Source organism: Trachymyrmex cornetzi, unplaced genomic scaffold (genome assembly GCF_001594075.2).
Source record: "Trachymyrmex cornetzi isolate Tcor2-1 unplaced genomic scaffold, Tcor1.1 scaffold93, whole genome shotgun sequence".
Taxonomy (NCBI): domain Eukaryota; kingdom Metazoa; phylum Arthropoda; class Insecta; order Hymenoptera; family Formicidae; genus Trachymyrmex; species Trachymyrmex cornetzi.
Window position 1 is genome coordinate 3821 of NW_017300278.1, and position 13969 is coordinate 17789.

General features: G+C 33.1%; 1 protein-coding gene across 5 annotated transcripts in view; it reads left to right on the forward strand.

Moving 5' to 3' along the window:
* Positions 1 to 7: 7 nt before the first annotated feature.
* Gfat2 (glucosamine-fructose-6-phosphate aminotransferase 2) overlaps positions 8 to 13969 on the forward strand; it is a 20348-nt gene continuing 6386 nt past the window's right edge. Inside the window, exons 1-8 of one of the 5 annotated variants that reach the window (XM_018520827.1) lie at positions 8 to 366; positions 8728 to 8835; positions 9450 to 9539; positions 9675 to 9818; positions 9904 to 10070; positions 10280 to 10421; positions 11354 to 11380; positions 12670 to 12690. In XM_018520827.1, coding sequence (XP_018376329.1) covers positions 360 to 366; positions 8728 to 8835; positions 9450 to 9539; positions 9675 to 9818; positions 9904 to 10070; positions 10280 to 10421; positions 11354 to 11380; positions 12670 to 12690 — 706 coding nt within the window. In that variant the 5' untranslated portion in view covers positions 8 to 359. Of the gene's footprint in view, positions 367 to 8727; positions 8836 to 9449; positions 9540 to 9674; positions 9819 to 9903; positions 10071 to 10279; positions 10422 to 11353; positions 11381 to 12669; positions 12691 to 12739; positions 12900 to 13969 lie in introns of those variants that run through there. The other 4 variants (XM_018520828.1, XM_018520829.1, XM_018520830.1 and 1 more) reach the window with 4 other exon arrangements.

Consider the following 13969-nt stretch of genomic DNA (forward strand, 5'->3'; position numbering starts at 1 on the left):
CTCTCGCATGCAGCTGTAATACGTCAACGCGTATACAACTACACACGTGCGTTTGTGAGCGCGACCGCTGACGTTGACAGCTCGTTGCTGCTCTGCTGGTCGCTGCTTTCACACGTGCATACTCACGCTCGCGCGCGCACCGCGATTGCCGTTGATACGTCATAAGAACCGAGAGCACGCTGTCGAACGGCTCAGATTGTGTTTCGGAGCAGTGCGTATCGCACGTATCGCGAATATATCTACTAGCAAGAGAGTGACAGTCCGCTCCAACTTCTCTATCAATTCTTTACCCTCTGTCTCTCCATTTTTCCATCTGCCTTCTGCTCGTGTCTCTACATACGTGGCGAGACCTTGATAACATGTGCGGTAAGTACATTATACATACATTATAGCGAATTTGAAGCATCGTCGTCGTCGTCGTCGTCGTCATCGTAGCCGTCGCTTTCTCCGGCCGCGCCGTGCCGTGCCGTGTCGTGCCGGCTTGACGCGGTCGATGTGTAGTACCTAAATTCAATTTATTTATTCATGCGTGTAACGTTACGCACCCGTGGATTTTGTCAGGCAACGCGCAAGTGTCGTCATCGCGATAATTCGATTATCGTATTCAGAAAACGATCGTGTCGAATTGAGCGGCGAGATTACGCCCAGCTGCTGCGTGGAACATATCGAGACACTGGTTTCCACACACCGCGCCGGTATGCAATCGTCGAATTGTACATTGACACAACGAGATACCAACAAACGGAGTTATATATAAAAAAGAAAGATTTATCTTTCCATATTTCTTGTGTCAAAAATAAATGTAATAATTACACACAGAAGAGTTAAATAGTCATTAACGATACGTTATTATTTTTTGGCTTCCTTATGTATGTGAAATGCTGTTGATTTTAGCACATTATTACTCCGAGAGAGACGATAAATTGAAATCTTATTTATCGCTTAATGTAAAATATATTTTTAATTTCGTTATCACTTAGTATCGTAAGCGAATATATTTTGACGAGAATAATATGGATATTTTAATAATGAACTTCACTGAATATTTTAATATTTTAATTATTATTTATTTTGTATTTCAATATTTTATCTCTACTATACATGCATATACATATTTGGATATGTATTTCTTTCTAATTACTTCTGTTTTATTACCAAGATTAATAAAACTCTGAATATTTAAATATACAGTCTATATATTATTTGGAATAAACTTTGTTAATCGTTTCTATTTGGGTTTGAATATATTGGTTTTCTAATTAGTAATCATCAGATATCACGTTAGTTATAGATGAATATGTAGTATTTGCGATATAGCTATTCTTTATTTTTTATGCGCTTTTGCGAAAAATGCGTCACCTTTTTTTGCAAAACAATAAAAGAACGTGTTATAATACGTTCGGTACTGTAAATACGAGATCGAGCAAACACGTACACGTGTCATTGTAAGAAAGCCATTGTCATTGGGCTTCTAAACATCGAGCGATATGTGTGTTCTAATTTTAGACAAAATGTCAGTTGATTATTAATGAACGTAGTACGTTATATGTACTTTAACGTAATAGAGTTGCACATTTCAAAAAGCTACATCGCCTTTATATAAAAATTTTGTTGTAATTTTTATGCGTATGTATACATATGTACACACACACACACAAACAATTTTTGATATAATTCGTTATTTTTATACTTGGTAATAACAAAGTATGACATATCAATTTACGGCAATATAAACTGCTTACACATAAACAATTTCGATAATGTCGCCCATAAAATTAGATTGAATAACGATTTGAATAACGTAATGTAATAACGTAAATTCCTGTTTCTTGCGACAGTTTTTGCTTTGGAATAATTTTACGAATCTTTACGACGGCTTATGTGATTTTCATTGGAGATAATGTAATAACGTAAATTCCTGTTTCTTGTGACAGTTTTTGCTTTGGAATAATTTTACGAATCTTTACGACGGCTTATGTGATTTTCATTGGAGATTTCGGTGCGATCACTTTAGATGGTGTAACATCTTTCAATGGAAGCACGCCGCGCCGCGGTGGCTCGAAAATTCATTACGGGATTATGAAAGGATTTGCGCAAGTCTCGCGAGAGAGTCACGTTTTCGATTATGTTATTGATATAATCAACGAAAGTCTTTTTTTTTTAATTAAATATCGTGACAAGAGAAATTGCTTAACGGATATTAATCTTACCGGTATGATTAAAGATGTAAAAAAACGGCATTTTTGATCAAATATAAAATTCATGAAAAACCTTAGAATTCATGTTAAGTATGTAAAAGAAGAAATAGAATTCGTTTTTCTTGTTATATTTCGATACTTTTTAATACTTTTGTCTTTATAATTTTATATCGAAGCGGAAATATGTATTATTGGCTGTTGCAATTCTTGATGAGATGATGATAGATTGATAGGTCTGCTTGCACTCTTTGCTTTCAGCATCTGTGCCTTCTCTAAAAATTTTGGGGGATTTCAAGCAATGCGAACAGATCTAAACGACCTAAAAAAGATATCCGAGTAAAAAACTGTCAAAGTAAAAGGAAAAAAACCATTAATTTTTTTCCGAGTGTTTTACCCTAAAATTCTAGTATTTTTCCGTCATTTACATTTCTAGGTATGATAGTAAGTTCACTAACTTTTTATTTCTGAAATTAAAATTTGTCGCGTAGCTGACTTAATTATAAATTACTTTTTAAGTAATAATTAATTGGAATGATGAATATATAATAATCGAAGACTCGTGGACATCGGAAATGTCACGTCGGCGATGCATTGGTGTACGCTCTCGCGCAGGAATGTTATGGCACGTCATACGTTTTTCCCGTGGAATGTACGAGACATTGCTTCCTCGTGCGTTGACCTATACATAGATTGTGTGTGTTTTGGTATTTACCAGACAGCTCAACAGCGCTGAATATCCATATGCAATAACAGTCATGTTGGATTGCATCCTCTTCCGCTGAGAGCAAGTTTTAATGAAAATGTCTGTGGTAATTACGAATATGCTTAGTAAATCTGTTATTATCGATTTTTAGATGAAAAAAATATTTCATTTTTTAAAGAATTATTATTATTTTCCAAAGATTATTCAAATTATTTTCTAAATCTTGGAGTATAATGCGCCACAAAACATACGAGCGATTAATTTAAAGCTTATTCCTCAAATTTGGAATTCAAAACACTTGCATAATTGGAGCAGAGAATTTGCCCATTATTTTCCTGTGACTACAAATTTTCAGATGAAAAATCAACTTTAATAAGAAAATGATTCGAGCATGTTCTTGCATGCAACTATTCTTGTGCCACAGCGTATAATGGTTTTTTAGTGATATGTAATTTCCGATCTGATACGAAGCGATTGACGACGCTCGATTCAGTCGAGTGAAAGTCTCTTTTTCGAGGTGTGCGACATGAGCGAACCTGAGCGAACCTGAGGCGAGAGGGTGCAGCAACATAGCACAGGACAGTTACATATGACATTTAGACGCGACAGAGATATCCACCTTCGGCTCCTTTCTCCCCGGTTGTCCCCGCCACTTCGTTTGCTTCGCGAGATTCGATTGCTATGTACAAATTCTTTTACAAAGTATTCGAGCGAAAAGTGTCTAAAGTACTAAAACGTTTAGATTATTATTAGACGCATCTTGTAAGTACTCGAGTTTACTTAGTTCCAGTGTTATATTCAATACTTTAGTCTAATGTAGCATAAAATATCCTTCCTGTATTTTATTATACATATATAATCTTATATAAATATATCCTTATATAATAATTATATAATTTGTACATATAAGTATATTTATTATATTTTATATTGTATAAACGCGCGAACTTTGAATTGCTTTTTTTTTTAATTATCTTCAGATAGTGACAAGCAATTCAAAGTTCGCGCGTTTATACAATATAAAATATAATAAATATACTTATATGTACAAATTATATAATTATTATACAATAATAATACAATAATACAATATAATACAATAATACAATATAATACAATATAATACAATATTATACAATAATAATATAATTATTATTATACATTTTTTTTCTTCTTATATAGATATCTATATAAGAAGAAAAAAAGTGTAAAGCAGCAGGGTGCGTGTTAGTTGCTCGTCAATTAAGTTTGCTGTGTGATTGCCGTGAGGCTCATACGAATATCGTGGTCAGTAGGTCGGAAGGCCAAGTTCTTCGTGCTAGATGATGCTATCGCGATTATCCATCGACTGCCTCCTGGTCGTTCAACCGCGGTCTCGTTTATGCATGTCGGCTGTATTTCAATTGCCTTTGCGTCGCAATAAAGTTTTGACATTTTTCACATTAGACAAATATGGTCTTAAGCGTGATTTACACGGGCGACTTTTATTCGCTGCGAATAAAAGTCGCCAGCGAATTCTCTCGACTCTGCTGCTATTCGCTTGAAGTAAGCTTCTTAATTCGTCAGCGAATTCGCTGATGAAAGCTTCTTCTACACACGCTTGGTTTTTATTCGCTAGCGACTAAAATTTTGAAGTCGCAGCGTTGAGTGGTCGCTAGTGATCAAGTTATAGGATCAAGTTATAAGAATAATTGGGCACAAAACACAACAACGGCTCGAAGTATGTCATTCGATGACATGGTTATTCTCTAATGCTTATGGCTGAGTGGCCGAGACGTTTCGGAAAAATTCGTCTTTTTACGCTGACGACTTAAAAATTCGCTCTGGAAGAGCAGCAAGAAGCCAGCGACAAGCCAGCGACAAGCCAGCGACAAGCCAGCGACAAACCAGCGTCAAGCTAGCGACAAGCGTCGAAAGCGGTATTCGCCGCGAGTATACGCTAACAAGAGCAAACCCGCGTCTAGAAGAAGTTTTTAGTAGCAAATTCGCTATGACGTCATTAGACGCGGCTTCTAGCGAATAAAAGTCGTCCGTGTAAATCACGCTTTAGATACTACCAGCGAATGTCCTCAAAGAAAATAATTGGAAAATTTTTTATATCAATTCTCATGCTTATTTTTCATCATGCCATACGGAATAAGATATCGAAATAAGTCTGAATTTATGTCTCATTCGAATTATTTGCTCGCATTATATCTTGATTATCCGTCCGTTTAAAACAGAACAGAATAGAATAATATATATTTTTTATGCTTGACAAGTATTGCAGCATAGTATGACACCGTTTTGAAAATGCATATTTGTACTGTTTTTCTAATCAAGATATGATAATGAATTGTAATTATATATGATCACGCAAGAAAAAATTATTGATAATATGATAATATGGAAGGGATATTTTAACAAGGGAATTGCTCAGAAAGAATACTGTCCAAGAGGGAGAGGGCTATATTCCTTCTCATAAAATTATCTCTATCAATATTAATTCTGTAGCATGACAATGATATATGACATTGCTTCGATAGAACACAATGATAAAAGTTTTTGAATATCGCCCCTTTCAGATATATCCGGCAATTCTTAATTATGCCGATTGCCGTGTTGCTCGATAAGAGCTTCTTTATCACTAGATTGTTTATCATCTGATAATCTGATCACTTTTATAGTTGATTTCCGTAAATGTATATAAAAGGAAGAAAAATTGATAATAAACTCGTGCGATTTCTTCTATCGCTCCGGATATTCGTATCAATCACTGTAGGAAAACTCTTATCGTTCAGTATGATTAGAGTATCTCTTCAAGTCTTACTAAAGTTGATTGTACAGTCTTTCTCAGAGAGAGAGAGAGAGAGAGAGAGAGAGAGAGGGGGGGGGAGAGGGAGAGCTTTTTTTATTTCATGACGGTATAAAGTTTTGTAGCAGAATATGGATAATGGATATTTTTCAGGAAATAGCATGTCTAAAACGTTTGCTTTTTATTCAATATATTACGAGACAAAAAATATTTTAATTCTTATCACTAAGATAATGGAGTTGTAAAAGAGTAACACTCAATAAGCGCTAAATATTAATGTTACTATTTTTATTACTATCTTACTTTTACACATGATTATTATACACGATTATGATACATATCGATGTTTACTCACGCACTTGTATAGTGTAATAACGTTTTATTTGCATTTTCATTACTGATGACGCAAATACCTTCTGTTGAATTGATAGTTCTATTTCCGAGTCAATTTAATATGTTCTTGAAAAATGACGATTCTTTAAAGTTTAATGAATAAACAGATGTAATAAATTATTTGGTTATGACTATTATTAATATCGCAATCAACAAGATCGCGTTTATCTAAGGGGAGGGAGAGTTACAAAAATATTTAGGAAACTTCCGAAGTGAAATCAACTGAAATAAAAGCAGGATCATTAGGTGCGTCTAAAATGAATACAAAATCTTTCTTATCTATACACACTAGAATATCACACTTCGTTCACAGTCATTCTAAGTTATGAATCAGTAATCTTATCTGGAAATGAAAAAAGTTTTGTTTTCTTTATATGTAAGATTGTCAATTTTTTGTAAATATGTAAATATCAAATTTTATTATAAAATTTATTACAAGAGAAGACGTTTAAATTATTAAAATTTTTTAAATAATTTAAATACGTACTTGTTTATACTTTATTGTGCTCGATTGCACTCGAAATGTATGTAATTTCATCTGATTAGCATTGGAATGTTATGCATTGTTATAGTACATTGACAATGCTATCGGATATCTACCTATGTACATTGAAACGATAATAAAATAGTTTCTTATAAAGAATAACTCGCTCAAATCGATATATTCTGATCATATTGCACAGTCTAATTGCAGAGCATACTGTGTGTGGTGTTCGATCTATACATATAATAAATACTAAATTATTAGCTGAAAAGATTTGAGAAACTTCAACTTTCATTTCCAACTGTAACAGTTTTGCTAAATATTTTATTGTTATCATTATTCGATTAAGGTTATTAGAACGGCATTTTGTAAGTTTAAATTTCTAAATTCGTATACGAGAACCTCTGGTTTAAGATAAACACAAATTTCTATTCTTATTCAGAATTCGACGATGTATATAAAGACACAGTCCGCGGTAACGATAATCGCGATGTGTCTGAATCTCTCGTTTAGCCTCACGCATATAAACTTTCCCTTTCACCGGCGTGCGTGTGTCTTGAATTACCTGTTCTCTCTTGTCATTAGGCCAACCGGGATCTCCGGCCTTCCCTCTCAAACATTCACGGGTATCAGCTTTTTGCATTTTTGTAACGTCCCATCGTTCGGCATCGTTGATGGATATCCGACAGTGGACATCACATATTTAATATTTTTTTATTTTGAACATTAAATTTAATTTTGTTTTTATTTTAATATAAATTGTATGTCAACTTCATATTTTAACTAACAATATATCATATTTGTACGTTATAATTATTTCATATGATTACACTGAGAAAATGTTCTGATACCAGCAGGAAGTACAAACCAAACAAATTTTGACTCGTAATTGAATTTCTGATTATCTCGAATGTTTGATAAGTCTGATTTGTATCTTTCTGATTGTACAGACATCTACTAGAATTCCAATTAATGCAATGAGACCTTTTTTCCAGTGTATAATGTAGTATAATATTAATTTTTGCAAAGTTTTCTTTAATATTATTGTTTCAATTGTAATATTAATGCGTTAATGCAACAAGAATGCAATTTTTGAACATTTTTTTTAATATAAAAATATAAATAAAATTGTTCTTTGAAATTAGAAAAACAAAGGAAATTAGGTTTTCTATATTTAGCACTCTTTAAATGGGCTGTATGACGTACGTTTTTGCGTATCCAGTCTCTCTACGAATCAGCATGCTAATAAAAAAATTAAAAACAACATGAAAGGTTTTATTGTGATATTTCTCCACGATCTTTTTGTTCTTGGATAAATCAAATTTTTCCGCATTCTCTCGCGAATATGGCCTTCAGGATCAAGAGGCGATACAGAAATCAATGAAATTAAGAAATCATCTATTGTTGCCTACCACGAATGTCTTTGATTTTCTTTGACTGATCGAATATACTTTAGAGAAAAGCAGAAACGAATTTATTGTATTTTAAAATGGATTCTGCAAGAATAAATAAAAAAATATTCAAAAACGTTCGCGTTAGACGACGGTCTATCTCTTAATTTCACTGTCCAGCGTCTCTCAATTCCGAAGGTCACATCTATGAGAGATTGTGGGAAGAGAAATTCGGTCATTTGGAAAAAGAAAAAGTAAAAAATACATAGAGGTTAATGTAATAAGAAATGTATGTGTGATTATAATCAATAGATCAAAGTTAAGTGTATAAGTACATGCATATATGCTATTTTTTATTGAAGCAATTGAACCGTACAAGGATATAGAAAAATTACACAATAATACGATATGCTCTGAGAGAGAGAGAGAGAGGGGGGGGAGGAAGCGAGAAGAGAGAAAGACAGATATAGTGATAACTAAATTGAAGAAAAAATCAAATTATAAATTTTAAGAAAAATTTTATCATATGAATATTATTAATTACGTCTAATTATAGGTCCTAACTATATAAACACGCAATTTTATGGTCGTCGAATACGTTAGATACTATACATGAAGATTATTGATTAATAATGAATGATTTACATAGCAATAACGGAAGGTGGACTTTAACATTTCTTATTATCAATGATATTTTTTAGTATGGTTATGTTTTTTTATCGTGATGATCGATCCAAGTAGTAATTATATTTTTAAATCCCCAGGAATTTTTGCTTATCTAAATTACTTGACGCCGAAAAGCAGAAAGGAGATCTTGGAACTGTTGGTTGTTGGCCTAAAGAGATTAGAATATCGAGGATATGATTCTGCAGGTAAGTCAATATACCTAATCTCGAAACCTCTTTTTTCGTAAAAGATAACGTGCATTTACGAAAGCTTTATAGGTATTTCAGGATAAAAAAAACGGAGAAAAAATAAAGCAGCAACGGAAACTATTCACTTTGATAGACTGTATCTTATAAAAAAATGCAGGATGTTTATGAAAAAATAAAATTTATAGAACGTCTGTCGTATTTAAAAAAGTGATTCTATTCACAGTCTTATACATAGGTATATTATAGCTCTATATATTAGATATATATTGTATATTTATGGTTTTATATATTATAAAAAAACATGCAACGTATGTAGTATTCTTGTAATTTTTTCTAGAATTTGTAAATAGAAATATAATTGCAGCTTTAAATATTGTGTAAAACCTCGAATATCTACCGTGGTAAAAGGATAGTTGTTCGCAATTCAAATTAGATTCCATCTGCATTCAATTCAGCTACTCTATTTCTTTCCATTCGTTTCTCACTTTGATTTGTGATTCGATGATTCGAAGAAGAAGAGAAAGGAAGAGAGCTTTCCGGCGAATAAATGAAAGAGGCGACACATGTCGTATCGGTTCATCGGAATTCCTTCAAGAGGTGTTCTTTTGCAGGCGTTGCCCTCGACAGTGCGGATGGCAAGGACATCGCGATTATTAAGAAGCAGGGAAAGGTCAAGGCTCTCGAGGAGGAAATATTTTGTCGTAAGTGTCGGTTCAAATTGTCAGACTTGGCCATTTGGTGCATTTCTTGCGCGTCGCGCGATCGCTTTTGTCGTCGTCGCGCAAAAAGAAATACACGAGTTATTCGTCGTAAAATCAACGATGTTATCTTCGCAGGTACCAATCTTGACTTCGAATCGGAAACTCAATACCACGTTGGCATCGCTCACACGCGATGGGCGACCCATGGTGTTCCATCGGAGGTAAATGCCCATCCTCAGCGCTCTGACAGCGAGCACGCCTTCGTCGTTGTTCATAATGGTAATGCTCCTAATATATATGTATGTATGTATCTCGTGCCGAAATTTTTCTCTCCATTCTTCACATACCATCATCTTGAATACAGGTATCGTGACGAACTACAAAGAAGTTAAAACTCTGCTGCAACAGAGAGGATACGTGTTCGAAAGTGATACCGATACTGAAGTTATTGCCAAATTGATCCACCATCTCTGGGTACAGCATCCCGCGTATTCGTTCCGTGAACTCGTCGAGCAGGTTGTTCAGCAATTGGTAAGAATTATTGGTGGGAAGGACGAGATAAAAGTTTTCTTCTTCATAGAAAAATATAATATATTTTATTAAATCTAAATGTAAACTGTTCTATATGATTATCTTATGATTTTTTTTTTATTAAAATGTTATAAAATAATAGTCCAAGTTTTTAATAATAGTTCAAAATAATCCAAGGTAAGATAATAATGGGAAAATTATTATTTTAGGAAGGAGCTTTCGCACTTTGTTTTAAAAGCAAGTATTTCCCAGGCGAGTGTGTAGCTACGAGGCGAGGATCACCGCTTCTCGTTGGTATCAAGACAAAAACGAGACTGGCTACCGATCATGTGCCTATTCTCTATGGAAAAGGTAAGCCTGAATATCGCGAATCGATCCAATTTCAATCCACGCCACGAGAAATGAAAGGAATATTCCTGACCACTATCAAGCGTTAAGTATCGAAATCGTAACTATCGATCCAAATATCGTCTGGTGTTTATTAATATAAGCGTAATATTTCGAGAGGCAAAGAACATTAGGTACATTTCTCCTTACGTGATAATTAATCGGCGAAAGAAAACGCATGAAGGCGTTTGCATTTTATTGCTCTAAGATATCTCTTATTTATCTACTTATAGTGTCGATCTAGTGTCGACACAATTCTACGTTCGAGAGAAAGGCGACTAATAATAAATACTTACAACTGACAACTAACTAAGCATGCGCTTTTTTCATTAATCCAAACTACAAGACATTCAATATGGAAATAAACATGCGATTAAACTATCTGGCTTCATTATTTATGTTGTCATCATGTACACATACACATACACGTACACACACACACACATACACACATCTTGTATTCTGATATTATATAGCATACTGCAACTAATCGAAAGTATTATATCAACGGTAATTTTTCGCGCGATATTTATCGATACATCGCCGCATACGTTTGTACTTATATCATAAAATCACATTTTACTTTTCAAGATTCACAAGTTAGTTTTGATCTTATTAAATAATTAAATATAGTAGTAGATGTAATTATAAACAGAAATTAATATTTATTTTTATGCTTGCATTTTTTTTTGCTTTTTTTTGTCATTTTGTCCATCAATACCGTAATTGTTCGAGTAGATGCAAAATTGTTAATTTAAATACCTCCTTTTTAGACTTCGGCAAGTTGCATTGCACGTAAGCTCTCTTTCCATACGAGTTTAATATGGATTATTATATAAGTGTTTCTTTTGCATGAACATCTTCCGGTTATGTTCTACAACTTTTCATGCCGTCAGACGATCTTCAATGCGCAATAAACAAAGGTATATAATCTATTATACTAAACTTATCTCGATTTCTGTCCTCGGCATTGGATCTCCCGTTGTAACGAGAGTATAAAACACGGTTTTATATTACGACGTGTGACAAATCGAAATGTTTCTGGTCGATATCATTCATATTGATCCATTTGATTATCATTACGAATAATTACTGTCGAACGTGTTATTTTATCCCTTTAGAAAGATCCAGTGGTTGAGGAAATGCCTAAATCGATATTTCTTACGATTCTTATACAACTATTTCTGATGAAAATTTATTGCTAACACTTGCCGATCTCAATGATCGCATTCCGACGTCGCGTCTTTGGTCTTTTGTCATTCACAGGCTGTTAGCCAACGTTCGTTTCGCTTTAACACAGTAACACACACTCTCATTCGCTCGCTAATTGGCATATTTCTATTTTCGTTTCAAGTGAATAAATTTTGACACAGATCGACCTGCTTATGAGACAAGACTTTTTCATAATTTTTTTCTTGCAAGTCCGCGAACGTTATGATAGTACACAGATATTTATTTTTTTCAAACGGTTTTGCAAGAGCGCAAGTTTTGATATTAAAAATAATTAAATTAAAAATATCTGATATATGTACGTATCTTTTTAAAATTAGATAGAAATAAATGAATTTCAACAGCTGCGGCGAAGTATAGAAAAGATTACAGCATTATTACTTACCGTAACAGAGTGAGATAAATTCCCACCTAATTGTTACATGTAAAAGTCTAAGGGATTAATTATTGGATAATATTCCTTGATAAGAGCCTTCAAAACAATGAAAATAGTAAAACACAGTATACATTTTACATTTACAAGAAGTTGCGGCTTTTATACGATACATATGTGATAACATGTTTCTCGGGAAATTTTGCGAAAAGTGTATAATATACAAAGAAAATTAAGATTGTTTTATATATAACAAAATACATTTAACATTAACATGAAATACAATTTTGTATTTTTAAAATAATTTCTGGATAGCTTTATATGAAATAAAATAATTAATCTAAAATTATTTCTTTTTTAAATATAATCTTTAACAATAGATATTAGAGGAAATTAATAAAAAATAATATCTTATCCAAAAAATTAACATATTTTTTAAATTAATGCTCATTGCTCGCTCTTTGTGCCGCACCCAGCTCATTCGTTTCATTGAGTTTATGTTTGTCGTTATATCAATCATTATGCTATTATCGTTGTGGCATTATTTGTGCGCTAATCGTTTTTGTTTTCTTTCTCGTTTTCCTTCTTCCCGCGTCCCAATCTGTGCAGAAGGTGAAGCACCATCTCAAGGTAATACGTTATGTCAAGTTTAAGCCTCTCTCCGCTTACTATCTATGCCCGATTAACTGTTTCGGTGAATTGATTTACTGATTACGTAAATAAATATCTATTTGTAATTAGTCCTTTTTAACTACAAGCGCTTGGCCGTATTTCCGATTTTTAGGGGTATAGACGATGGCTGGATGGATGATGAACGCGCAATACTGCGCTCGCTTCCCGTACGTATACTATGATCTTCCTATTGCGTATAATTTACAAATTACTTCCTGCTTTCCGCTTGTAACAGATTCTGCCTATCCAAAGTTTGATGTAGAGGAAAATATAACATACTCTCGGGATATGTATATTTTATTTCTACTCGCTACTATGAATAATTGTCGCTATACTATGCCTATTTCATAAGTGTACATTTCATTAAATGTTGCTAATTTTATATATTGATCATCGTTATCATTATCGATCACATCATGGCATTATATATATATATATATTTCTGTCCAATTTGTCGTCGCGATGGTATCATTCTCATTGTTTCGCAGCGAGCTATTTATTAACGTATTTGGATATAATTAACATTCCAAATTGCGAAATACGAATATCTAAATTGTACGAATTACTATTTTTGTTGTTTGTATTCATTATATGTATACGTATTCATTATATGTATTATAAGGTGCGTTCCGTATCGCGCATGATGTGCATGATGCATCCATTGTCCTTGTTTAACATTTGATGAGCAACAAGGATAAACGATGCATTATGCGCATCATGCGAGAAACGGAACGCACCCTATATTATAATATCATATGTTGCGCCAATCTGGTGTGGGGCTTATAGAAAAAAACAAGTAAATAAATTAATATGTACTCTTATTTTCTCACATTGTACAGCCATATCGATTTATAATATATGAAAACGAGAATCGTTAGAAAATCTTTGCTTGTTTTATATATATGTCGAAATAAATTAGATTTTTTTTTATTACCAAAAACTTTTTTGTTACCTCGTATTAGTAAATACATACACAGTAAAAAATCGTGCGTTTATATGTAGAATTTTTCTTGTGTTACCACATTTTGATTATTACTTCAATGTAAAATAAACATACAACTGGTATGTTATTATTTTTGTAACATTTTGATGTGTTAGATTCATGTCACCTTTCTAACTTAACAATTGCGTATGTCAGTTAAAAATGGAATATTATTTTGAGTGTTTTTAACACAATTGTTTCAATTAATCTATATATCTCAAAGTCAATTTAATATCTAAGAATTTTTTCATTCAC